The following is a 24,675-nucleotide window of genomic DNA, read 5'->3' as shown; positions in this document are numbered from 1 at the left end:
ATGAAATGATGGTCTCTTGTTTTCTTTCATTTTAAGTTATTTAGCATATCCACTATAATACTGTATGTCATTTACATTTTAGTACGTCAGCATTTTCATTACATTTCCAATATTTTATGCCACATTTCCATCCAGGAAGAATGACTCATTTTACGTTTAAGTCTTCGTTTTCAACAATATGGAACTACTATATTTTTTATTCAATTGCCCATATCATGCTGAGCTGAGTAACAGGGTTGTATACTTACAAAGCATTTCTAAATAATTCGTTTTTAAACTGCTAATACTACTACTGTATTTCTGTTACATGTACCGTACTATAGTTTCTAAAGAAAATGTATACTTTTACTCCGATACAGTTCCATTAAGCATTGTCACCACTCCTGACCTTTTGCTGGGTTTCGGCAGCCAACGGCTACAAAAAGTACTGAGCGTTGAATCATATGTCGACGCTATATTATACTTGTATGTGGCAGGAGTGAACGGTGATGATGCTTCATTCCACATGCCTGTTGCGGCCCTGCCCATGTTCAGCCCCTATACTGGGCTGTGGAGAACTTTCAGAAGCAATGATAAAAAAAGATCTGTCCTGCTTAAACAGTACAGTATAAATTCAGTGTCCAGGTTAATGAGCACAGGTGTATCCAACCTCCAGCACTATTTAAGCCCTGTCCACACCAGAATGTTCTTGAGTTTTGGTTTTTTTTTGGCAGGTTGAAAAAAAGTTGTGTCCACACTGTGCAGGGATTAGTCAATAGCTGCATCCAGACGGGAAAACAATGAGTGAGTGAAAACGATGTAATACACAAGGCACACAATGCACACGCGTGGAACACAAACACAACAATGGACGCGCAGTGATACAATGGGAGGGAAAGTCATGCCGAGCGATTGTGAGGTCTGATTTTTTTCCAGGAGGCATTTTTGTGCCACAAATGTTTTACCCTTTAGAAAGCATACTGTTTTTGAGAAGCCAAACTGTACGTAAGTGGCCCCACCAACTAACCGGAGCTACGTTCCTCATCACCGAAATCCGACCAAAACTCGGCTCAGGAAGTGGGGGGGTAAGTCACCATTGATGCATTACACTGCTGATGGGGATGTCATACAGCTTCATGTCCAAAAATTCAAACTATCCCTTTAAAGCTGGACACACTACGTGTTTATGTTAAACAACACATACCGTAATTATTATTATTATGGTAACAAGAGAGCAGGTTTGTCACGTGACATGTTGAAAAAGTAAGTTAGCACGTACCCCATGAATGTCATAGCCACTAGCTTTCACATAGGACAATATATTTTAAATATATTTGGTAAATGTTATATATTTTATAGACAAAATGTCACCAGGCATGGGACAGTATAGGATTCTGATGGTATGAAAACCTTGGGCAAAAATATCACGGTTTACAGCTCTAAAATGTGTTATTTTGAAATATGTTGTATTTATCAAATAAAAAAAAACATAATTCTTTGTAAATGCAAATCAGTGTAATCAAGTGGCTCCAGAAGGTCACAACATAAATAATGAAAATATCGGGTAATGTTACGTTATTATTTCATAGTGGCAGGTCACGCTGTTCCACAAACGTATGTTTTCGGGTCATGTGATTGTTGTTGGCAACTGAGACGTTGTTAGGTGGTTGTTGCTTGTTGTTCGGTGGAGAGAAAACGATTTCTACCACTTATCCTCCACTCCTATCTCGTTCTGAATCACATCTCCACATTTGCTGACACTCGACGTGAGTAATATGTCGACCGACAACAGCGCAGCCGAACCGGCACCGCTCAATGCTAACGAAGCAGCTCACGCCAATGCTATCTACAGTATGCCCGACTTTAGCCCGACTGTAGTTTCAACACACCGAAGCAGAGTTCTGACCGCTAGGATCAACATAGAATGTGACACGCAGTGGCCGCGCTGGACCTCCACTTTCTCTCATACCTAACATGACGAACAATCTTTGTGGTTTTGAAACTGTTACTTGACCATGACTACGTCGCTCTGGTAAAAAAGTCACATTTAGAGTCTGAAGACCAGACGCTTGGCGGAAAACTAGCTAGCTAGTTGCTGCGAGTGAGGTAATGGCAATGGTAATGGTTGAATTTATTTTGAGCATGCATACAAGTTACATTGGAATACATCACACAGTACAATTCACAGTTCCAAAAAGGAGTAGGAAGAAACAAAGCTTATTTAATCCTACCCCCTCTGTTTCACATCAATTACAATACCTTTGTTCATTTCCTGTATTCCAAATGTACTCTTTGCCGATTTTAAATACATTGGAAAATGATAAGTGTGGTAAAATAGAAGTCTAGAAGTTTCTAATCACTGTAAATAAATCCTATAACAGTCATAATAAATAAATAATAATAACTGAGGTAGAGTGACAGCCAGGCAAAGTGTGTAAACAAAAATTCCAGAAAAGTTGAACGGCAATGAGATTGAAAGGTGAGCGATCACACACGCTGGCATCGATAGGCTTAGGCTGAATCCCAGTTCTACCCCTTACCCCTGATCTTAGCCCTTAGCCCGGGTTGTGTGCATTCACGATAATCAAGTGTTGTCCCAATTCTCCTTAAATCAAGGGGTAAGGGTTAAGTGGCCATCCAGCCCTAGAAACCAAGTGTGCTCGGGGACCAGACTTGAAACGAAGTGGTAGGAGGAGATACACTCCACACACTCCAGCTGAAAGGACGATAGAGCGGAGACCGAAAGAAGCATATAAATGTAAGTAAGTAAGCATAATTATTGATTTTCACAGTAACATCATTCATGTTTTATTAGATATTAAATCATTTGCTACTCCATGTAAATATTCGCCATGTTTTGAATTGTTGGTTGTCGCTAGCTCTACCTAGCCGGCTAACACCGACATCTAACGTCCCTGCAAACTACTGCGTTCCATAAATGATTAGACAATGATTAGATAGCCGCCAAATTAGCCTGTTCATTGTAAGTTGTATTTTAAAATAGCTTGCTAGCGAAGGGAATCTTATTTTACTGAAGTGTACAGTGACGCTGGCGTTTTCTAACCTCATCATTGGCGTAACGCAGCACATGGTCGTGAGGTCTGCTGTGAATTACAGCCGCGCTAGTCCACCAACAGTTGTCATGGTACGTTTGTTGTATTCAGCATCCAGTGCGGATGGTCAGAAAGTGAGCTAAATAAAAGACGTCAACAACATGGCCATATGTGGACAGCACACCACGTTCTTGAAGTTTATTCAACTTTTGGAATCTAACGTTATCCCATCTACTTTTTTAACCATTACTCTATACATGTTTTCAGCACACTATTACTATACTACTATTACTGGTGTTATTGTATTTGCAATGAGTTCATAGTTGTAGCCGGTAACACTTTACAATAAGGTACACAAAATGACAGTAGTTAATGAGGAAGGAACCTACCTAAACCCTAACCCTAAGCACTACTCCTTAGTCACTCATTAGTTCTTCATTAGTTCCTCAGTGCCTACTCTACCCATTAGTTCCTAATATGTGTCATTCCTGCAGGAACCCTCTGCTACACCACACAGCCCTCCAGTACCGTTCACAAGCTGCATTGGAAAGGTCAAATGCAACAAAATGCCATTCTGGATTTTGTTACTAAAGAATCTGAGAGAGAACATCAACAACAGGACTAGACTTTGGCCAAAACAGGGAGGATTTTAAACCTCAAATAATGCTTGGTAAGGCCTGTTGACGCTCATGAATGTTGTTATATTGTAATTTCTATGTCTGTGTATATTTGATACATTCTCTATTTTTAGAAATGTTGTAACCGGGCTGGTTGTAAGCTGTTCTTTAGTTGCTTGTTGTTTTGCAATAAATGTTTGGAAAATAGCACTGAGTTGGTTCGCCTCACGGACCTACTCCTCCGGCAAGTGGAAACAATATTGTATATAGCACGAAATTCACAACCATTCTTAGAAGGGTGCCAAATTCAAACCAAAAGTCCAAATCATTTCACTGTACATGACTAAAAAGGGCAGCACTTTAACGAGTACAACCTGTCTGTACAAAATAACACCTTTAAGAGGCATAAGACAGCCAGAAGTGATCATTTTAACTACACCAAGGCATGCTGGGAAATGCGTAATCTGCCCCTTCCACAGCTGCAAACTCTTCCAGGTTACACACGTCACGGATTGTGATATTTTTGTGTTGACATAAAATACTGTAGCTTTGAGGCGGTTGATCGACAACCACTTTTTTTAAACGAACAACCACACCAAAACAACCATAGTCGTATAGCCGCAGACCATCAGAAGGTAGAAATTTCAAGCAGGAATGTACGGACATGAAAAAAAAATGCACATTGCTTAAATATTTTATATATTGTTTGTAAATACAGCGTTTCTGCTGCATGTAATGGGTCGTGGCTGGGCACCACGCCGCAGTCAAAGGTCTGGTGGCGTGTCACCTACATCATAACCGTCACTTCGTAGATGTCACATGACATCAGTCAGCTGATATCGATCCGCTCCCGTGCCGTGGCGGCGGCATAAAAATGTGGAGAACAGATGTCGGCAGCCACACACGGATAATGCAGCTTTCATCTTTATTATTCCACCTTTATTGTACCCGTGAAAATGTACAATGTAAACATCAACTTATAAAGACAACTGAGGAGGACGGAACACAAATGCCCCCCAACAGAAAATCCTATTGTGCAGATTACAAGCTGCAAGTAAACTAGTTATGTTATGTTTAGGCTACAGTTATCTGAATAAGTGTTAATATGTGACGTTAACATCCCACCTATTCACATTAGCACACGCCTATTTAGCCTGTGGTTCATTTTCACTTTATCCCCACAACGTTAGAACTTTTCCCCAACCTAATATTCCTACAATGACAACTTCATTTTGGTTCGCTCGTTCGTCATATTATGACCTTTAAAAAATAATTCTTTTTCCTTAATAGTTCAAGGCCATGCTACTAAAATGACATTTTTCCTCATAATATTACAAGTTTATTCTTGTAAAATTGCGACTTTCTAGAATATGACGTTCTCCTGTTGATATTTGGACTTTATTCTCATACAAATACAACTGTTTTTTCCATTTCTGCTGTTGTTGTTTTTTTCTTTCAATTTTCCCAAATATTTCAACTTCTTTCTTGTAAATTTTGTTCTCGGAATAATGACTTTTTTTCTCTATAATATTTTGACTTTGTTCTTGTAACATTCTAACTTTTTCCGCAACCTAATCTTCAAAAAAATGTAACTTTGTTTTGTTTGTTTCTAATAATATTACGACTTCAACATATTTCACACCATCAGATTTGAACAGAGACTTTTTTTCTTTAATATTTCAATTTTGTGCTCCTAAAATGATGTTATTTTTTCTCCTAATATTACATTATTCTTATAAAGTTATGACTTTTTCTTCTTAGATTGCAGCTCTCTTCTCTTAATATTTACTTTATTACATATATTACATTACTGCTGAGTTTGACTGCTCTACATGTACTTTTTACTTTCTGCACTTAACACTAGGAGTACCAAGAAGGGGCCAATTTGGCCTCCCGCCCTAAAAATACCAGAGAGGGGCCAAAATGGCCCAGTTTTCATATGTAAATGCGGTCGTTACCTGTGGAATGTGGTGGAATGTGGCTCAAACTGAGGGGGAAGGTGTGGCAACTGTGGAATGCTTTCAAAGACTTGTTTCAGTTCAAGACAAAGTAAAATTTTCAGAAGAGAAAGCTTTGTTGGAATGTAAAGTATCTTTTTGCATGAGAGTTGGGAGGGTTTGCACATTTTATTTGTGTGTGTTGTTTTACAATTTTACTGTTTGAAAAATAAAATATTTCTAAGTTATTTGTAATTTCTTTGTGTAAATTTGTCATTATTTTAGCCCTTTGCATTTGTTGTATTTATTTTTTGTATTTTGTAAATTTTGTTGTAATTTTAGCTTTTTGTAAATGCTTTTTTACTTCGTTTAGTAAATTTGTCCACACCCAGAATTACACACTTAGTCAAATCAATGATATTTCAGAGATCATTGAAATTGTAGATTTGATTACTTCTATTTTGAGTAATTTAGAGATTTTCAATTAATAAAATGTGTAATATCAATACTTTGGAAAAACTACTGCTAATTTGACTGACAATTATATATTAACACAAATAAAGGACAAAATTACGATTTACAGTGTGTGTGTATGCAAACAATATTTGTTATAACATAGTATGCACATATGTGCTGTTTTACAATTAATAAAATAGTTTCCATTATTTATATATTTGTCATTATCAATATTTGTCATTATTTTTAGCCTTTTGTATTTTTTTTTGTGTTTCTTGTAAATTTTTTGGTAAATTTGTCATTACTTTATCCTTTTGCATTTTATAGTAATTGAGGCCTCGAGGGCGGAGTTTTGGTGTCCAAAGATCCTTTCAAAGACTATTCACACCTTTGTCGCACCTTCAGCTATAAAAACGGTGGCTCCACGCTTCCCTCAGTAGAAGCTCAGACAAGAGAGAATCCAACTGAAGCAAACATGCTGAGAGTGTACAAGCTTGAGAAGGCTTTGGAGACGGTCCTGGGTGAAGTCAACCCTGTCACCTCCGATGGAGAAGACATAGCAGACATTGAGATTTCTTCTGGTAAGATTCCTAAACATTTTAATTACCACATTATGTTGTTGTTTTTTTAAGGAAAAAAGTTGTGTTTCATGTTGTGTTTTAGTAGAAGCTGAAAGCAATCCTCAATCAATACAGAGGAGGTTTTCATTGTGCACGTCCTTTTGATTCTGCATTGCTCATATCTCAAATTTATGATCACACGAGGTGAGGAGGAGGAGGACACTGTGCCACCACCACAAAAGAGAGGCCGACTGGAGGCGCATGCTGGGGGAGAACAGAAGGCCAAAGATGGCACACTGTGGCGCGAGCATCAGCTGGGGAGGCCTCTTGTTCACAGGCCCATTGAAGGTTACTCCGCGGAGGGACAGCCAGCTGCTCCGGTCTGACAAGGAGTGACGACCCGTTTACAGAGTTTCCTCTGTTTTATCACTCTGGACATGCTCCGTTCTATTCAGCAGTGGACTGTTCAGCACGGACAGGACACAGAGTAGAACTGGTTTGTGTCTGTCCCTGAGCTGATGGCATTCATTGGCATCATCTTCTTGAGGGGAGTTAACAAGCTGCCAGCGCTGCAAGACTCTTGGTCTGAAAATCTGGGAAACCCTCTTATCATGAAGACAATGGCCCGAAACCGTTTCCGGGACATCATGAAACACCTGCGCTTTGATGATAAGGAGACACGCGCTGAACGAGTTGAGACTGACAGATTTGCCGCAATGTCCAACGTTTGGAGTTCCTTTGTTGCAAACTGCATTTCGTCACACAATCCAGGCAGGCACATCACCATAGATGAGCAGCTGTTTCCAACAAAGACTCGCTGCTGTTTCTTGCAGTACATTGCAACAAAACCAGACAAGTTTGGGATAAAGTTCTGGGTGGCATGTGACCTGAAAACAAAATATGTTTACAACATGATCCCCGATCTTGGGAAAGACCTTAGCCGTTCCACGTGGGTGAGATTGGGAGAAGATGTGGTGATGAAGCTGATGAAGCCGTTTCTGGACAAAGGGAGAACGGTAACAACAGGTAATTTCTTCACGTCTCTGGCACTCGCCAAACAACTCCTCCGACAGAAGACCACCCTCCTCGGCACAATAAATAAGGTTCGCCGGGAGATGCCTGAATCAGCCAAGCAGACTTTGGACCGTCAGCAATACAGCACTGAGGTGTTTGCTACATCTGGTGCAGCACTGACAGTGTATGCCCCAAAGCGGAAGAAGATTGTTTGCATTCTTAGCAGCATGCATAGCATTGTGGAGACTGGCGATACTGGCAAGAAGAAGCCAAATATTTTACTGTAGCAGATGGCCCCGCGCAACATCATGTTAATGATAATGTGGGAAACTGTCGTGAAAAATGTACATTTTAAGCTTCTCGTATTATAATGTCAATTCCCATGTAGCACCACTGGATGGACCAAAGATGCTCTATGAACAAGGATAGGATGACACGGATACAATACAAATGTTTATTGAAAGAAACGTGACACGTATTACGTGTTTTATGGCTCATAATAAGATTTTTCCAATAACATTTCCAAAAAAACGACTGCATTTACATATGAAAACTGACTGGTGAGGACTATCAACTTGTTAATCCAAATTCCACAAATTCCAAATTCCAAATTCCTCTCAGGTATTTCTACGGTGGGAAGGTTGAGGCCGGTACTTCTAGTGTTTAAGCATGGCTTTTGGGTATTTAATACAAAACTGATGAGCAACCACAGCCTTTCCTTTATTTTCCAGTTCTGTGGTCTTCATCACCCTTTTTCCTTCACCATCACTGCTACCATACTGTGTTGTTACACTTACAAAAAAAATACATTTTTGTATAAAAGAGTAGAATCTTGCCCTTGTATTTAAAAAATAATTCAACATTCAAATGAAATACGTAGAATAGAAGAATACACTTTTAAATCAAGCGCGCCCAACGTACAAATTTCAGTTGATTGCTGTGTTTTAACTGCATTTGTGCAAACCGGCTCATTGTTGACAGGGCACTGCGTCCTACTCATTGCATGCGGCAGTCATTTTGTGTGTGCATTCTTTTATGAATGGAAGCACTCGCACACAGCACAACGCTCCCACCAAAAACACTCCATACCCAAAACCAAGCAGCACAAAACACACTCAATGGCACGTCTGTGCCACACACACACACACAGTCTCACAATGATCCGACTGGTTGTTTACGCCACAAAATACACAGTTGTCCAGATTTTAATTAATGCTTTCAATTGCAAAATGAGTCAGTAATGCAACAAATACAGAGAATGGAACTTAAAAACAGGACAGAAGATAACCAAGTAGAATGCAGTGCTTTGTTGGCTGACTAAATCGTGATGTGTGCGACAAGAGACTAGGCAGAAGGTTCATGTGACTTCATGTCGCATGTTCAATGTGTTGGACAAACGCGTTTTTTCAAAAATAAGGCTCCCTTCATAAAGAATAATCATGAATGGCTTGAACAATAGAAATACACCACATAGAAACCATTCATCAAGACCAAGAGGGTTGTTATCTCCAATTATCATGCTGGCATCCTCATAAAAAAACTCAATACAGTGTTTCCCACAGGACTGCAATATATATGTGGCAGGGCTAGATGACGTCATCATTTCATTTACATAACTGTTTGTGCATGGACGGGCAAAACTGAGCTATTTGGTTTGTGTGGTTAGAAACGTGAGACGTTATTTAACAACAGAAGTTATTGACTTCCGGGTGTTGTTTTCATTGCATGCGCGTGCGCCTTATAACGCGTACAGGCGATTAAAAAACATTCATGATGTTTGCTGTCTCCGTGTAAGTGTACTGCACTGATTTTAAAGGTCATGCATCTAATATCTCACTATATTGACGAACAGACGCGTTACAATGTGCGACCAAGTCATTTGTGTTATGTGTGTATGAGGTGTGGGTCACAATGCCTTCTACTGTGCGGAATTGGAACGGCAAACTACACAGACCGTCCTAATGTGGTCGATAGCGAGTGGCGAACAGGGCGCACCAAGTCGATTGATTACTTTTTAAACGATGTCAGATCGATATATTTAGTCTGGAATGGCAACTTGCTGAACACAGATCGATTTAGTTGGATAATAGGAATATAAATCGATACGCTGATGTAGTGCGTGAATTGTTCCCCCCCTTGTTTTTGACATTACCAGGAAACAATTAAACCAAATAAACAAAACAAAAATTGGGAAAAGGTGCTTCAAAAAGGCATAATGTAATGACAAAAAATGTGAACATTACTATTTAATAATAAAGTTTTTCACCTATAACACAAAGCTGACATGCAATTTTTTATTGAAAAATATACAGTAATCCGCCGATTAGTGTGATTAATTGATCCCAGACGTGATTAATTGATCCCAGACCCAATCGTAGTAAGTGAATTTCCACAAAGTCGGATTCCTTATTTATAAATGGAATATTTTCATAGCTTGAGCATAGAATGTCTGTTTAAGGCCTTGTGGATACGTTTTTTTACACACTATTAGAGCCCTCTAGTCCACGAGTGTTCATATAGTCACTCATATTACACAATGTAGTAGACATAATAAGACAAAATAAGACTTGTGCTCGTGTGTTGCTGTAAATGTGTTCCAGTTGCGGACAGGAAGTGATGTTAAGGGTTCAGAGTTGAGTTTTACCTTGCGTGGGTTACGGGCGCAACAGCAGCCCGTCGTAGGGATTATTGTGCATGTTGTGAGATCAAACCTGCTATGAAAGCCCGTTGTTCCAGGAATCAAGTCTGGTGCTTGTGTGTCTCGCTGAACTTTACAGTAACATTACTGACACCTTGTGACCATTTAGAATACTACATATCATCCCAGAGTCTTTAAATGCATCTTCTGAATGCCTTATATTTGTATGTTTGTTCATTTAGCCATTTTTATGCTTGAAATGCTTAGTTTAGGCAAAGAATACATAACATTTGCTTCAATATGCATATTTTGACTAATAATAGGCCATATTCAACCATGAAACAGCATGAATTAGTAATACATTTTTGCAAAATTCCAAGCACAAAATGGTGAGGGATGATTGTATTTTTTTAAATGTATTTTTAATCAAGAATCCATAAGTTTGAGGGGCTATGAATGCTGAATCGTGAATGTGCAGAGAACCTCTGTCTATCTCATTCATAATGAATTTATTTTAATATGTCGAGGGCTAGACCTGGGTTCGATTCTCCCCTGGGCATTTCTGTGTGGAGTTTGCATGTTCTCCCCGTGTGCGCGTGGGTTTTCTCCGGGTACTCCGGTTTCCTCCCACATTCCCAAAAACATGCATGTTAGGTTAATTGGCGACTCTAAATTGTCCATAGGTATGAATGTGAGTGTGAATGGTTGTTTGTCTATATGTGCCCTGTGATTGGCTGGCGACCAGTCCAGGGCGTACCCCGCCTGTCGCCCGAAGTCAGCTGGGATAGGCTCCAGCATGCCCCCGTGACCCTAATGAGGATGAAGCGGTATAGAAAATGGATGGATGGATGGATGTCGAGGGCTAATAAAAAACAAGCTACAGGCCGAAAATAGCCCCAGGGACGCATTTTGGACGTCTCTTACGTAGGCGACTAGAGCTCTTCTTGACACATCGTTGACACGTCTCACTCACGAAGAACACACTTTTTTTTTTTTTAAAAGGAAGAAAGTCGATTTTATTTCAAAAGTATTCATTTTCTTATAAATATATTCACTTCATCCAAACCCAATCTGACTTGTTTCACGTATAAAAAAACATTCTTTGGGTTCCTCCCTTCACAGAGATGACATCTGCATAGGTTTGCACAGCTGCGTGGTGCAGCAGCCCAAACACGTACACACACACACGTACGAGAGACAGTAACACACTTAAAACACACTTCCAATCATTGACAGCAACACCGGACAGCATAATCCATAAGAACCCACGTTTCTACTTCAAGTACAACTGTGTGGGAGATACCTCACACTACTAACTCATGTCAGAGATGTTTCATGTTACATATGTTCACTTCATGTGCAATTTCCCACAACTTGACACCTTTTTGTGCTGGATACCACAAATGTATTTTGAATTGAAGAAAATATATATTCAAAATAAATGAGATAGTATTGACTTGCTTGTTAGCATTTTTGCTATTGTGACTATAGCAATATTAAGGCTAATTATTTGCGATATTTTCCTTGCTTGTTTTATATGAATTTATGAAAGAACTACAGTGAGAACAGTTGAATTGTAATATCTGACAATCTATTAAAGCATCAGAATTGTTAAATGGCTTTAAAACGACACTTTTGGCCAAAAATAAGCGTCTGGAAATGAACTAGCTTACCTCACACTCTGCCATCTTGGGGAAGCCATATCCTGGAACAGTCACATGACCACCACTCCAAAATGTTTCCTATACATTACTTAGGGACTTAATGAGTTCCAGTCAAGCACAAAGCTGTATGGGCCACATTTCAGGACATTTAAAGTGTTCTTTAGTGGGTTCTTATGGGTTAAAAGGAACTCTAATTACTTGTGAAAGGTTGAAGCAGTGAGGATGGAGGTAGATTTTTTTTCTGTGACTACGTTATTGTCAAAGTTGTTCCAAGTCAACATATCCTTTTATGAATTTAAGAGAGCATTTTTGTAGTTTGTCCACCTTATCACGCCCATGCATGTAAACATTTGAGGAATATGGTTAAATAGGAAAATGTTGAAAATACAACAAAATGATACACGGGAGCAGGGGTGTCCAAACCTTTTCCAGGCAGAAAAATTGAAGGAATGGGGGGATGCATTTTGTGCTAAAACCAATCCAGTGTATGTGAATACATGCTTAGCTATCTGAACAAAAAGTCCACATCTTAGCTCACAAAGCAAATTAATGTAATTTCTGGTAATATATCTCACCAATAATCAATTTTATGTTTACAATATCCGACGGTACCAATAAAAATTGAGCTGTGGGCCAAAATCGGCAGCCTTTGGACACCCTGCATGAGAGCGTCTAAAAAAATAATGCAGGAAATGTAGAAAAATAATCCATCCTGAAAAGTTTTATTCACATGTCAGAGATCAACAGGAATGGAACATGTCCAAGAGATTTAAAAAAAAGGGCTAAAGTGCTAAAGAGAACTTGATTATTTAGACTGATAATTGCATCCATCAATCAAGTTCTGTTCTGATTTTGTTGTAAAACAGGATTACATGAAGCTTAATTTTCATGGCTCTTGGTCCAAGGTCTCTGAAAAATTCAGAAAATGACAAAGTGCTGGAGTGCTGATGATAAAAGAAATACTTTTTGAGCTGGATTGTTCCGATGAACGACACACAATGGTGCTGATCTCCCAAACAAACGAATAAAACCTTCAAATAAGCAGCATGGCTGCGTTTCAATTGGCGCACTTCCACACTTACACTAAGCATTTGAAGTGCATAAGTGCATTAACACGGACATGTACGGCAAAATGCATTGTTTCTACACCGTGAAGTGTGAAGAGATATGCGAGTCATGAATGACTTGTTCAAACCTCCAGTTTTTTACTAAATTGGGACTCATAGGTACTCGTCTCTGTTAACTCATTCACTTACTCTGCCCTGCTACCGCTGGCTAGATTTAAAAAAGGAAAGCAGGTAACATGTCATCAACTGTGCCTTTGTTAGTCTAACTGCATTTGTATGAATGTATTTTCCTCGAGGAAGAAGCAACAGATATGGTCTACTCGGTTTACGAAGAAGAATTTCGCCGACTCACTAGTGCTTGATGAAGACTCAAATTTCACCGACTCATGGGTGCTTGATTAAGGCTTGAGTTTCACTGACTCATGGGTCCTTGTTGAAGACTCGAGTTTCAATGATTCACAGGTACACCACGGAGACTCGAGTTTAACCGACTCACGGGTGCTAAACAAAGACTCGCGTTTTATTGACTCACGGGTGCTTGATGAAGACTCAAGTTTGACCGATTCATGGGTGCTCAACAAAGACTCGAGTTTCACTCACTCACGAGTGCTCGACAAAAAACAGAATTATAGTGACTCACGGGTTGACAAAGACTAGAGTTTCACTGACTCATGGGTGCTCGACAAAGACTCGAGTTGCACTGATTCACACGTTGACAGACTCGAATTTCACTGACCCACGTGTGCTCAATGCAGATCCGACTTTCACTGACTTCACGGGTGCACGACGCAGATCAGTCTCACTGACTTACGGATGCTCAACAAATACTCAAGTTTCATTGATTCACAGGTCGCCGAAACTCAAATTTCACTGACTCACAGGTGCTTGACAAAGACTTGAGTTTCATAGACTCACGGGTACTCAACAAAACCTCGAGTTTCACTGACTCAAGGGTCCACAACGAAGACTCGAGTTTCACTGACTCACGGCTACTTGATTCACTTCAGCGCGTGACTCATAGGTACTCGAGTCAGTAAAAGGAATCGAGTTTCCCATGGCAAGTGTGCAATGATGAACACTTACAACCCTCATCTTCACTAAATTGGCTTTGTAGCGGAATGACTAACTTGAGTGGTTGCAATTCACCATTAAAAAGGAGAGAAGAAGACAAGGTAAGGATTTTGGACAGCACTACACTGACAAAATTGACACCCTCAGGTACGCAGTGTACATAGTATACCTAATGAAATGTAAGTACAGAAGTGCATGAATTGAAACATAGCCCATGTGAAGAAGATGCTGTTGTTATGCTACCATCATGTGTTCCCAAGCTGATCTAATATGTCTGTTGTGTCGGGCTTAGCCTGACAGGAGAGACAGAGTTAACCTGGTGTTACCTCCCTATAGGGTTGGCAGGAAGAAGCCATGGATGATATAGGCACTACAAGGAAACCTTCTTCAGTCCTCTTTTAAAAGGAAATCAGGTCGTTACCATTTCATCTCTTTCATTGTGAACACTTAAACATGATGTGCAAACCTCAGTGTGTGTGTGCATGCGTGTGCCACTGTCTTGGGCCGTGTTGTTTCCACCTGTGCCGTCATGTCATTCTTCTCCAGGACGTTGTCTGGCTTTTGTTTGTCTTGTGTCCTCAATTCTTTTTGAAAAAAGAGAAAAGTCTCCTGTCCCGGTCAGAGATGCGTAGAGCTCGTCTGGAGGACTGAGCGCCGTGAGCCCTCGACGACCCCGACGCGGAGGACGGAGAGGACCGCCACTCGTCCTGGTGCTTGTCCATCAACTGCTGGTCAATCACTCTGTGCATGTCATCCTGCAGGAGAAGCCCACACGTACTTGAGAGCTTTCATCAATAGTAGGAGAAGATTTCAATAGAATGAATCGGTGTTTTGTTGCACATGTTGACTGTTGTCATGTATCATAATGTTATGATAGCACAGATATCGGCTGATGTTTTGGTACAATAAATCCCTAACTGCAAATCGCTGTACCATAGTGAGTTACTTTATGTGTCCTTAGGTTTTAATAGCACTTCCAAGTGCATTTTCCACTGTACTTTGCTGTTTTTCTTCAAGTCCAGTGTTTGATTCTTCAACTGTAATGTTTGTGTATTTATTTAACGTGCAACGCCACTAGAAGGCCACCAGAGGGCTCTTTGGAAGTGCTCGTGAAGGCACACCGACAACTAGTTGTTCTAATACAACTGGATCATTAACTGTTCACTCATTTACATAATTATTACTATGTGTTGGTGTTGTCTATTAACAAGAAAGTTTAATTTACTTTAAACTTCCAAAAACATGCTTCTAATCAGGGGTGTCCAAACTTTTTTTTTTTTTTTTTTTACATAAAAACTGAATAATGCGGGTGGCCACTTTGATACATTTTGCACATTTAAATGTGCTAAAACCAATCCAATCCAGGCCAATATATGCTCAACTCTCAGCGCAAAACATCTTAGCTTTGTGTTATAGGTGACAAAGCAAATGAGCATCATATCTAACAATATAGCTTATTAATAGTGAATTTATTTAATTTTTACACTATGCCGAGGGTTAAAAGCCTAAAATGGCCCCCGTGCCGCACTTTGAACACCCCTGTGCTAGAGAATGCAGGTGTGCTGAGAGGGGCGACAGGTGAAAGGTGGGTTGGATGGTTCTCATAGAAGGTGAAGAGTTTCAGAGAGAAAAGTGGCATGGAATGGTCCAGCATGGTGTAAAAGGGTTAGTGCAGATTGGACCGGCGGGATTCTGTAGCAACCAAAAATGCCAATGGAAGAAACATCCCCAGCGGAAATGCTACGGCAACACCACTAGGAGCAATCGCTCCCAAGCAGAAGTGACAGCACTGGTTATTAACACAGGTGTACCTTCTGCCATCTAGTGGAAGAGCATTTCATTCTTCCGTCTCATCGCTATTCCGCCGGCATTATATGTGCCGTACACACTGCATGTTTCCAAGTGCGCAGGCACATGTTGGCAGATTTAGTTCCCTTGGCAAGATTGGGTTGCCACATATGGGATGGTGCAGGTGGGCTCACCTCAAAGGCAGGAGGGGGAGGGTGCCACAGGGGTGAGGAGGGTGGTACGGAAGCTGAGAAAGGCCACTAGATCAGAAACCACAAGAGCCAAACTGTAAAGAGCCCTGAGGATGCAAACTGTCGGCAGGGAGAAGAGAGAGGAAAGATCTGCTAGTTACAGAGGAGGGAGGTTAGGGGAGGAACCGAGTGCGTCTGAGGCTATTACACAATATGTTTCCGACAAAGACATCCTGACATGCGTGCTTACAAGCTAACACAGTGTGGACAGGAAAAGGATGAACCGATTATTAAACATGACCGCATTAGGATCACTTGGCTTTTATCTAAGCATCATGATCGACCTTTGACCCACCTGCCAGGCTTCCAGCTGCTGTGATAGGTTGAGCTTCTGCTGGATGGCGTCCAGAAGCTGGCTATTTAAAGACATGATGTCTATTTTACACTTAGCCAGCTCCATCTCCACTGCCTTCTTTCTGTAAGCAGACACAGTGACATGATGGTGATGTCCCACCAGCAAGATGGGGGGAATTCACTAAAAGTGCTCCCTTTGGTTGCACCTTTTATGCAAATATTACTAAATATGACAAATTATCCCTTTGAGCTTCATAAAAATTAACTTTTCATCAAACCCTTTACTACGACCTGCCATAGAATTAAGTACACATGAACGGTCTAATCCTGGGGTTTTCGAAGTCTAACATTAAGGGCTTGAGCCACATTCAGATGTTTATGTTACGTTCTGGAGTTCCTGTTTTCTTTTGGTGCTCTTATTTTCTGTTTCCGTTTTCAGTTCCTGTTGTCCGATGGAGGCGGAGCCACCTGCGCCAGCTGTTTCTACTCACCCGTTAATGCTATTTAAAGGGATAGTTCGGATTTTTGGACATGAAGTTGTATGACATCCCCATCAGCACTGTAGCCCAGTGGGGGGTAAGTCACTGTTATTGGACAACAGTGCTGATGGGGATGTCATACAACTTCATGTCCAAAAATCCGAACTATCCCTTTAACGCATTCAGCAGGATGCCGTCGGAGCATTTCAGGGAATACTGCATTTCCTCACTTGCTGTTTTGTCGTCTTAGGAGTTTGTATTTTGTTAACTTTAACGTGTTGCTAGCTTGTTTCCATTTGCCTTTTTTCTGTTTTTATTAGCCTGCTACTTACTCCGTCCTGCTGTAATTTTTGTGGCTTCGCCTCCTCCCTTGTTTGTTTACATTATTTTTTTTTCTTTTTGCGATGCTGGTTTTTGTTTTCTGATTTGCTTGCATTGTTGTTTTTTGATCCTACTGGATTTCTTATATTTGATTGAACACTTGTTTCTTCAGAGTTGTCCTCGTCCGCCTCTGCTTTCAGAGTTCAACCACGAGCCAACCGTAATAATTTAAATATTTTTCAGTCAGAAGAAAGTCTGAAGGCTATAATCTATACACTCTTGGGTTTTCAAAGTCTAAGATTATGGGTCTCCCTCCAAGGAGCCAAACAGGTAGTGCCTCATTCAAATATTTGATTAAATATTCATCATTAAGAAGAAAGGCTAAAGGCTATAATATAAAGTACACTCCCAGGGGTTTTCCAAGTCTAACATTGTGACATGGAGTTATGTACCGGTCTTTGTCACCATCTGGTAGTCTTAAGTAGCTAGACTTGAGGAATGTTCATCTTGAAAGGTTACATTAAATTGTACATTTTTTAAAATGTCTTTGTCTGTAAAAATGGTTTGCTCCATAATACTGTAAAAAATAATGTTTTCAGTCTTGAATTACGGATCCCTCAGGTCTGGCGCCCCGGTAGCCAGTAGCGGGGTACCGGTAGCCTCGGTAAATTATTGCAGCGAGTAAGCATCATTAATGTTACGTGAACGATCACGTTATATCAAGAACATATTATGTTATCTTACTTGGCTATGGCCTCATCTCTGTCTTTAATAGCACTCTGGAGCTGGTCGCTGGGCTCTCGGACCTCAGCCATGGTCTTCATCCGCTCTGTCTCCTCTTGGAGGGAACACATTTCAACTGAGAGCAGCGCCATCTGCGGGTCCAATCGGTAAATGACAAACGTGAGCTGCAGTTTCTCGCCAATGTTATTCACTTTATCTGAGTCGCTGTGGTGTTAAGACGCTGAATGTGCATGAATGAACATACAGTGTGTATTATTGTGTACATCATCAAAGTTTGGACAACCCTGATGTTCATGCACACAAATGCACATGATTTTGCACATGTACTTGATTGCACACATTGACATACTGCAATTGTGCACAAGTACATTACTAATATACATACAGTGGTGTGAAATAGTGTGTGCCGCCTTCCTGATTTATTTATTTTTTGCCTGTTTGTCACACTTTAAATGTTTCAGATCATGGAAGAAATTTAAATATTAGTCAATGACAACACAACTGAACACCAAACGTTTTATTGTTAGGGGAGAAAAAAATCCAAACCTACATGGCCCTGTGTGATTGCCCCCTAAACCTAATAACTGGTCGGGCCACCCTTAGCAGCAACAACTGCAATCAAACATTTGCGATAACTTGCAATGAGTCTCTTACAGCGCTGTGGAGGAATTTTGGCCAACCCATCTTTGCAGAATTGTTGTAATTCAGCCACATTGGAGGGTTTTCCAGTATGAACCGCCTTTTTAAGGTCATACCACAGCATCGCAATAGGATTCAGGTCAGGACTTTGACTAGACCACTCCAACGTCTTCATTTTGTTTTCCTTCAGCCATTCAGAGGTGGACTTGCTGGTGTGTTTTGGATCATTGCCCTGCTGCAGAACCCAAGTTGGTTTCAGCTTGAGGTCACGAACAGATGGCCGGATATTCTCCATCAGACCCTCACACTACCACCACCATATTTTACTGTTGGTATGATGTTCTTTTTCTGAGATGCGGCATTACTTTTACGCCAGATGTAATGAGACACACAGCTTCCAAAAAGTTCAACTTTTGTCTCATCAGACCACAGAGTATTTTCACAAAGGTCTTGGGGATGATCAAGATGTTTTCTGGCAAAATTGAGATGAGTCTTAATGTTCTTTTTGTTCAACAGTGGTTTTCGTCTTGGAACTCTGCCATGCAGGTTGTTTTTGTCCAGTGTCTTTCTTATGGTGGAGTCATAAACACTGACCTTAACTGAGGCAAGTGAGGCCTGCACCTCTTTGGATGTTGTTGTGGGGTCTTTTGTGACCTTTTGGATGCATTGTCGCTGAGCTCTTGAAGTAATTTTGGTTGGTCAGCAGCTCCTGGGAAGGTTCACCATTGTTCCATGTTTTCGCCATTTGTGGATAATGGCTCTCACTGTGGTTCGCTGGAGTCCCAAAGATTTTGAAATGGCTTTATAACCTTTTCCAGACTGACAGATCTCAATTAATCTCAGTTAAGTTAGGTTTTAACGGAGGCGGGGGGGTAATCACTTTTTCACACAGGGCCATGTAGGTTTGGATTTTTTTTCTCCCTTTTAATAATAAAAAGTTTATTTTTAAAACTGCATTTTGTGTTCAGTTGTGTTTTCATTGACTAATATTTACATTTGTTTCATGATCTGAAACAAACCTGTGTGACACTCCACCATATACGTACCTGATTGTGTAGCTGTAGCAGCTCCTCTTTACTGTTGTGTGTCTTGTCCTGTTCAGCTTCATACAGCTCTCTGACTTCTCTGAGTTCTTCTCCAAGTTTTCTCAATTGTTCTTCCAAAGCGTCCTCATCACTGCGTCGAGAACCCTTTCAGTATTAGACACATAAAACTTCCATTAGCTTCTAAGACCCTTATTTTGTTACATACCGTCTGACAAACGTGCAGCATTTTTATTGCGAAGGCCGGAAGTGCTTTGTCTTTGAGCTCTTGATGGGTGTGTGGTGTTCACAGTGCAATGGCGCTAGTGAGCTACCTTTCGTCCTGTTTTGAGCTTGCACAACGTCAGCAGAAATGTTACAAAGACCCTCGGTTACACATATTTCCAATCCAAAGGCCAAACGTAGAAATGAATGCAGACCGCAGACATACTAACTGAGATTCCAAGCTTGTTGCAGAAAAGCCGATACAACATGAACCAATATCTAACTTTTACAATATCGGCCGATAATATTGGTCGGCTGATATGTGATATCCCTAATGTAAAATATGCCTCCTCTGTAGTAATAGAAAAATCTTATTCTACAAAATACTATCTATAACCAATGTCACAAATTCCACTTTGGGCACACCTACTTCTGTGGATCTTCGTCCGAGTCGAGCTTGGTGGCGTCCGCTCTATAAGCAAACAAAAAATCTATTTGGCTTGTTGGCTCAGTGTTGTGGGCGAGCGAAGCGATGGTGGTTGAGGGGAGAGGGGCTGCGTTACAACAGTCAGTCCTAATGAACAGCGTTTTTTGGAGGTGCGCATCTATGGACTTATATTTGTGCCTTACTTCTAAGGTAGCAAAGGCTGATTTTGAGCCATAACGTTCAATAATTACTGTTGCGTGAGCAGGCACATTGCTGTGCTCTGACACTCTCTCTCTCCTTGTCGATCAACCTGTGAGCACGAGGCGAGCCTGTGTACGTGTGTGCACTAATGGTACCTGCAGCTGGGTTTTGGGGACTGGGCTCCTGGCTGGAGCTTGCGGGTTGCCTGCCTGGAGAACGGCAAGGCGCATGGGCGTGTCCAGTGGCCCAAATGCATGCCTGTTGGTCACTCTCCGGGAGGGGAGGGCGCTGATGTAATACATTTTTTTCCTAATATTCTGCCGATCGACAGGCAAAGTCCCAAAGATCGACTAGTAGTTTGTGATCGACTGGTTGGTGGCCCCTGCTGTAAGTATTGGAATGTAACCAATATTTTCGAGGAAAATGTTCCCTTTAAAGTCGCAACTGGGGAATTTGACCCACAGTTGTGAATGATGTTTTACAACACTACAGCAGCCTCTCAGGGATTACGTCACATGCAGCAGAGTGCCCTAATTCCGGTCAATTTAATGGCGCAATGAAAAACCATGAAAACCAACAACGGTCGTTACAGAATGTGAAAACAGGACACATCGGAAAAACAGGATGTTTGGTCACCCTAAAATAGGCTCCAAAATGGATGGAATGAATGAAAGGTGCTACCCCAGTACTGACAATTTGTCAGCCTAAGTTATATGATGTACCGTAGATTCACATTTTTTGCGGGGGTTACGTCCCCGATTATCAGCAAATGGTGAAAATCTGTGAATAATGGACCCATCTATATAAAATTTTTATCACACAGCTCGTGCCACTCCAAACCTTCCTGCTAGCTTAATGTTCTCTAATTTTGGTTCAACATTTGTAATAAAAGTGACCGTGACACTTATTAAATGCATTTTACTCACCACTAATGAATGATAATGTAAGATGATCCCTGAACAGAAATGTATTTATTTATAAATTTAGACCACCCTTGTTTCTTCAGTTTATTGACCCATTTTAGTGCCTGGTACAACTAAAGGTACATTTGTTTGGACAAATATAATGATAACAAGTGTAGCTCATAAGAGTTTAATGTAAGAGCTGATATCTAGCAACTTCCATGGTTTTCTTGATAATAACCAAAATCACTTGAGTTCTTACATGAATAGCTTTAGCATTATACTGCCAAACAATGTAACTCTTATTTTTTGCCAAACAATGTAACGCTATTTTTGTTGTCATCGTTATATTTGTCCAAACAAAGGTACCTTTAGTTAGATCAGGCATTAAAATGAACGAGAAACTGAAGAAACAAGGGTGGTCTAATCATTTTTTCCATGACTGCATGTATGTTATGTTTCACTTTTGCATCTCACAGAAACTATGGTGTGTTCAAAGACGGCCGAACAAAGTGCAAAATCTCGCTTGATGAAAAGCAAAAAGGATAAAGACAAACATGAAAAATTGGGAGCTTACTAACAGTGGTACATGTATGCTGTACATTTTACCTGCATTACCACATATTCATAAATTATTATCTACTTATCATGGCCTATTTTCAGAGCAAAAATTTAAAAATCTGCAAATTTGTGTGTCTGTGAATGCTGAATCACGATTGTGCGGGGATCCACTGTAATTCAACAGACTAAATTTTGTCATTTTTCTTGACAAAATAGTCAAAAGATGTTAGCCACATTTTAAATGGTTCATTATTGGCAAAAAAATTTCAAATTGTTTTGTGTGTGACTTATAAACCTTTTTCAAAGCATGTCCACTTAAAATGTAGAATCTAGAGACTAGAACTACTGCTACCGTAGACTCGTTGCCATCTAGCAGGTTCTGTGTCAGCCTGCGAAGTTCTAGCAGGGTGGCATGAAGGCTCCCAGTAGGCACATCCTTGGCTGAGGACGTCTCCGAGGACTCGTCCATGGAAGAATCTGTGGATAGCGCAGAGTCTGTGACGTCGTTACCCCGGAGATGGGAGCACAGTGAGCGCACCTCACAGTAGGCCTGCCATAGTTCAAGACGCAGCTGTGAGAAAGGAAAAACAACAAACAACACTGAGGATTTGAAAGCGGGTGTCTGGCTTGTGTGTTACATTCATACCTGCTCCCTCTCCTGCTCTTGCTCCTCCTGCTCCATACTTTGTTCTATCTCACACAATAGGCTGGACTGGTGAGGGGTGAGGCTTTGCAGGCTGTTTTCCTCCGTTAGCTCCTCCAGTTGAGCAGTTAGCTGCCGGTGCGACAGCTGAACCTCCTGAAGCTCCACTTGAGTCTGCCGCAACTGGAAATACCAGCAGTCACAACCAGGCGCAACAACGTAAACGTACAGGGTCTGTTTGAGTGGAGCCCCGAAAGTCAAACACAAGGCTTTCCGTGAAATGAATCGATTTCCAATGTGTTCTAATTTCAAAGCAATTATTCCTTTGGAGAACAACTGCTGAAATAATCGGTTCCATTATCATTGTTTTAATGATGCTTGTTTTCCATTGCACAGGACCGGCCAACCAAGCCACTCTGAGCATTTGGACCAAGACAAGCTAACAAATAACAACCAAAAGGCAAAAGAAAACACAAAATACGCATAAGTTTATCCTTTAAATCGGGGTCCCCCAATCACCATAACCAGCAGATCATTTGGTACAGCACCACTCAGAAAATAATTAAAACATTTTCATTGCTGCTTCAATTATACGGTCATACCTCGCCACATCTCACTTCAAATGTCACGTCTTCACTATATCAGGTTTTTTTTAAAGTTTTTTTTGTGCCTAAATTAAGTATTTTCAAGCATAAAAATGGCAAAACGAGTTAAAATACAAATAAAGCATTCAGAAGACTCATTCAAAGATGTTGTGATATGTAGTATTCTACCCTGGTCACTAGGTTTGAATTATCTCACAACAGGCCGAATAATAATAATATAATCACAATAATAACAACACAGGCTACTGCTACCGATGTCACTTACTGCCTTCCACATGTGCTCCACACATTTACAGGAGCACAGACGAGCACACTTTATTGTATTATGCTGTATTTGTCTGGCGTTCAACTTTGGAGCTTCCACAAACAAACACATTGCAACCTTGCTCCATTTTTCCCCATCTTAGTACCTGTTGGTCTTTCTCGTGACACTGCTTCTCCAACACCAGTGTCTTCTCTCTGAGGTCTTCCATGGTATTCTTAAGCACTTCGTTGTCCTCCAGCATGGCGTGAACCTGCCGCTCCAGCTCCATCTTCCTCTCCGACAGCATCTTAATCTAAAATGTTCAGTACAGGCGATTAGAAATGACACCCCATTAAAAAGGATTAAGGGTACAAGGTTTTTCTTGATTTTCTGGTGGATAGCAGACAAATGGGCAGCCACTGACTTAAAGGCTAAACATTGTGTTGTCCCATCTCCAAGACGAGCTCTTACGCGAGATTAAAACGTACTCCCACTGGCCTTAAGAATGCTTGTTGCCTAGCACAGGCGTAGGCGGTACTAGCCACCCTCATCTTAGGAATGTCTTGGTGATACAACACATAGCTTAATATCAGCTTAATCAGCAAGTAATGACCTTCAACTTCTACCTCGACATAGTCTTCACAGTGGAACTTACATTGTTTTGGTCTGACCAGATTTCGACATGAAATGAACAACCGAATGCAATCATGCTATCCCTTCTGGTTTTGACCTACTTTTGATAACCTACTTGACAGAGCAGCGGCTTCACACGTGAATCAGTTGCTGTTGCAAATCACATGAGCGCGCATGCCACATTTTGGATGTTTAGGGTCACAATCGGCTATTTATCAAAAAAAGGGAGAAGCCAGTAGTTGTCAAAGCATATGAAAAGCAGGAGCCCCCAGACATTGCAGTACATCATCTAAATATAGGACACCTTAACAAGCACAGGCTGCAGGTATTTTCCCTGCTGTCACATTCCACAAAGAACGGGAGAAGGTAACTGTTTTAACCCTTCCAGCATCGACCATAGAGTGTGTGGCGGTAATCAAACATGGCTGACATCACAACACGTCTCATGCTCCTCTTTTGACGCACGACCTTTGGAAACAGGGACTTCCATCAAGCATCATGCAAGTATTGTATCACAAACTTGCACGAGATCTGTTCAAAATTAAGCCTTGGTACAATCCTTGTTTCGGCACTAGAAGCTACATGCAGCATGCATTATGGCCAAGACACGACAGACGCTAATCACTCACTTCCAGTCCTT

At 40.8% G+C, this 24,675-nt stretch overlaps 1 protein-coding gene and 1 long non-coding RNA gene across 3 annotated transcripts in view; one reads left to right on the top strand and one right to left on the bottom strand.

Moving 5' to 3' along the window:
* The first annotated feature begins 773 nt into the window (after positions 1-773).
* LOC129179347 (uncharacterized) lies at positions 774-6,606 on the top strand. The gene is made up of 4 exons (XR_008569946.1): positions 774-1,064; positions 2,596-2,737; positions 3,527-3,702; positions 6,448-6,606. It is a non-coding gene; the product is annotated as an uncharacterized LOC129179347 (long non-coding RNA).
* Positions 6,607-8,115: 1,509 nt separating this feature from the next.
* Positions 8,116-24,675, bottom strand: part of bicdl1 (BICD family like cargo adaptor 1) — a 31,160-nt gene continuing 14,600 nt past the window's right edge. Inside the window, exons 4-11 of one of the 2 annotated variants that reach the window (XR_008569945.1) lie at positions 23,569-23,715; positions 22,557-22,736; positions 22,263-22,481; positions 19,619-19,762; positions 17,934-18,064; positions 16,391-16,511; positions 16,039-16,155; positions 14,664-14,811 (exon numbers count right to left, since the gene is read on the bottom strand). Coding sequence is in view for 1 of the 2 variants with exons in the window: in XM_054772480.1 (XP_054628455.1) it covers positions 14,635-14,811; positions 16,391-16,511; positions 17,934-18,064; positions 19,619-19,762; positions 22,263-22,481; positions 22,557-22,736; positions 23,569-23,715 (1,119 nt within the window). In the remaining variant the exon portion in view is untranslated. Of the gene's footprint in view, positions 14,812-16,038; positions 16,156-16,390; positions 16,512-17,933; positions 18,065-19,618; positions 19,763-22,262; positions 22,482-22,556; positions 22,737-23,568; positions 23,716-24,675 lie in introns of both variants that reach the window. The other variant, XM_054772480.1, reaches the window with a different exon arrangement.

The sequence above is a fragment of the Dunckerocampus dactyliophorus genome, chromosome 4, assembly GCF_027744805.1.
Source record: "Dunckerocampus dactyliophorus isolate RoL2022-P2 chromosome 4, RoL_Ddac_1.1, whole genome shotgun sequence".
Taxonomy (NCBI): domain Eukaryota; kingdom Metazoa; phylum Chordata; class Actinopteri; order Syngnathiformes; family Syngnathidae; genus Dunckerocampus; species Dunckerocampus dactyliophorus.
The sequence above is the reverse complement of the archived record's forward strand: the minus strand, read 5'-3'. Positions and strand labels throughout refer to the sequence as shown.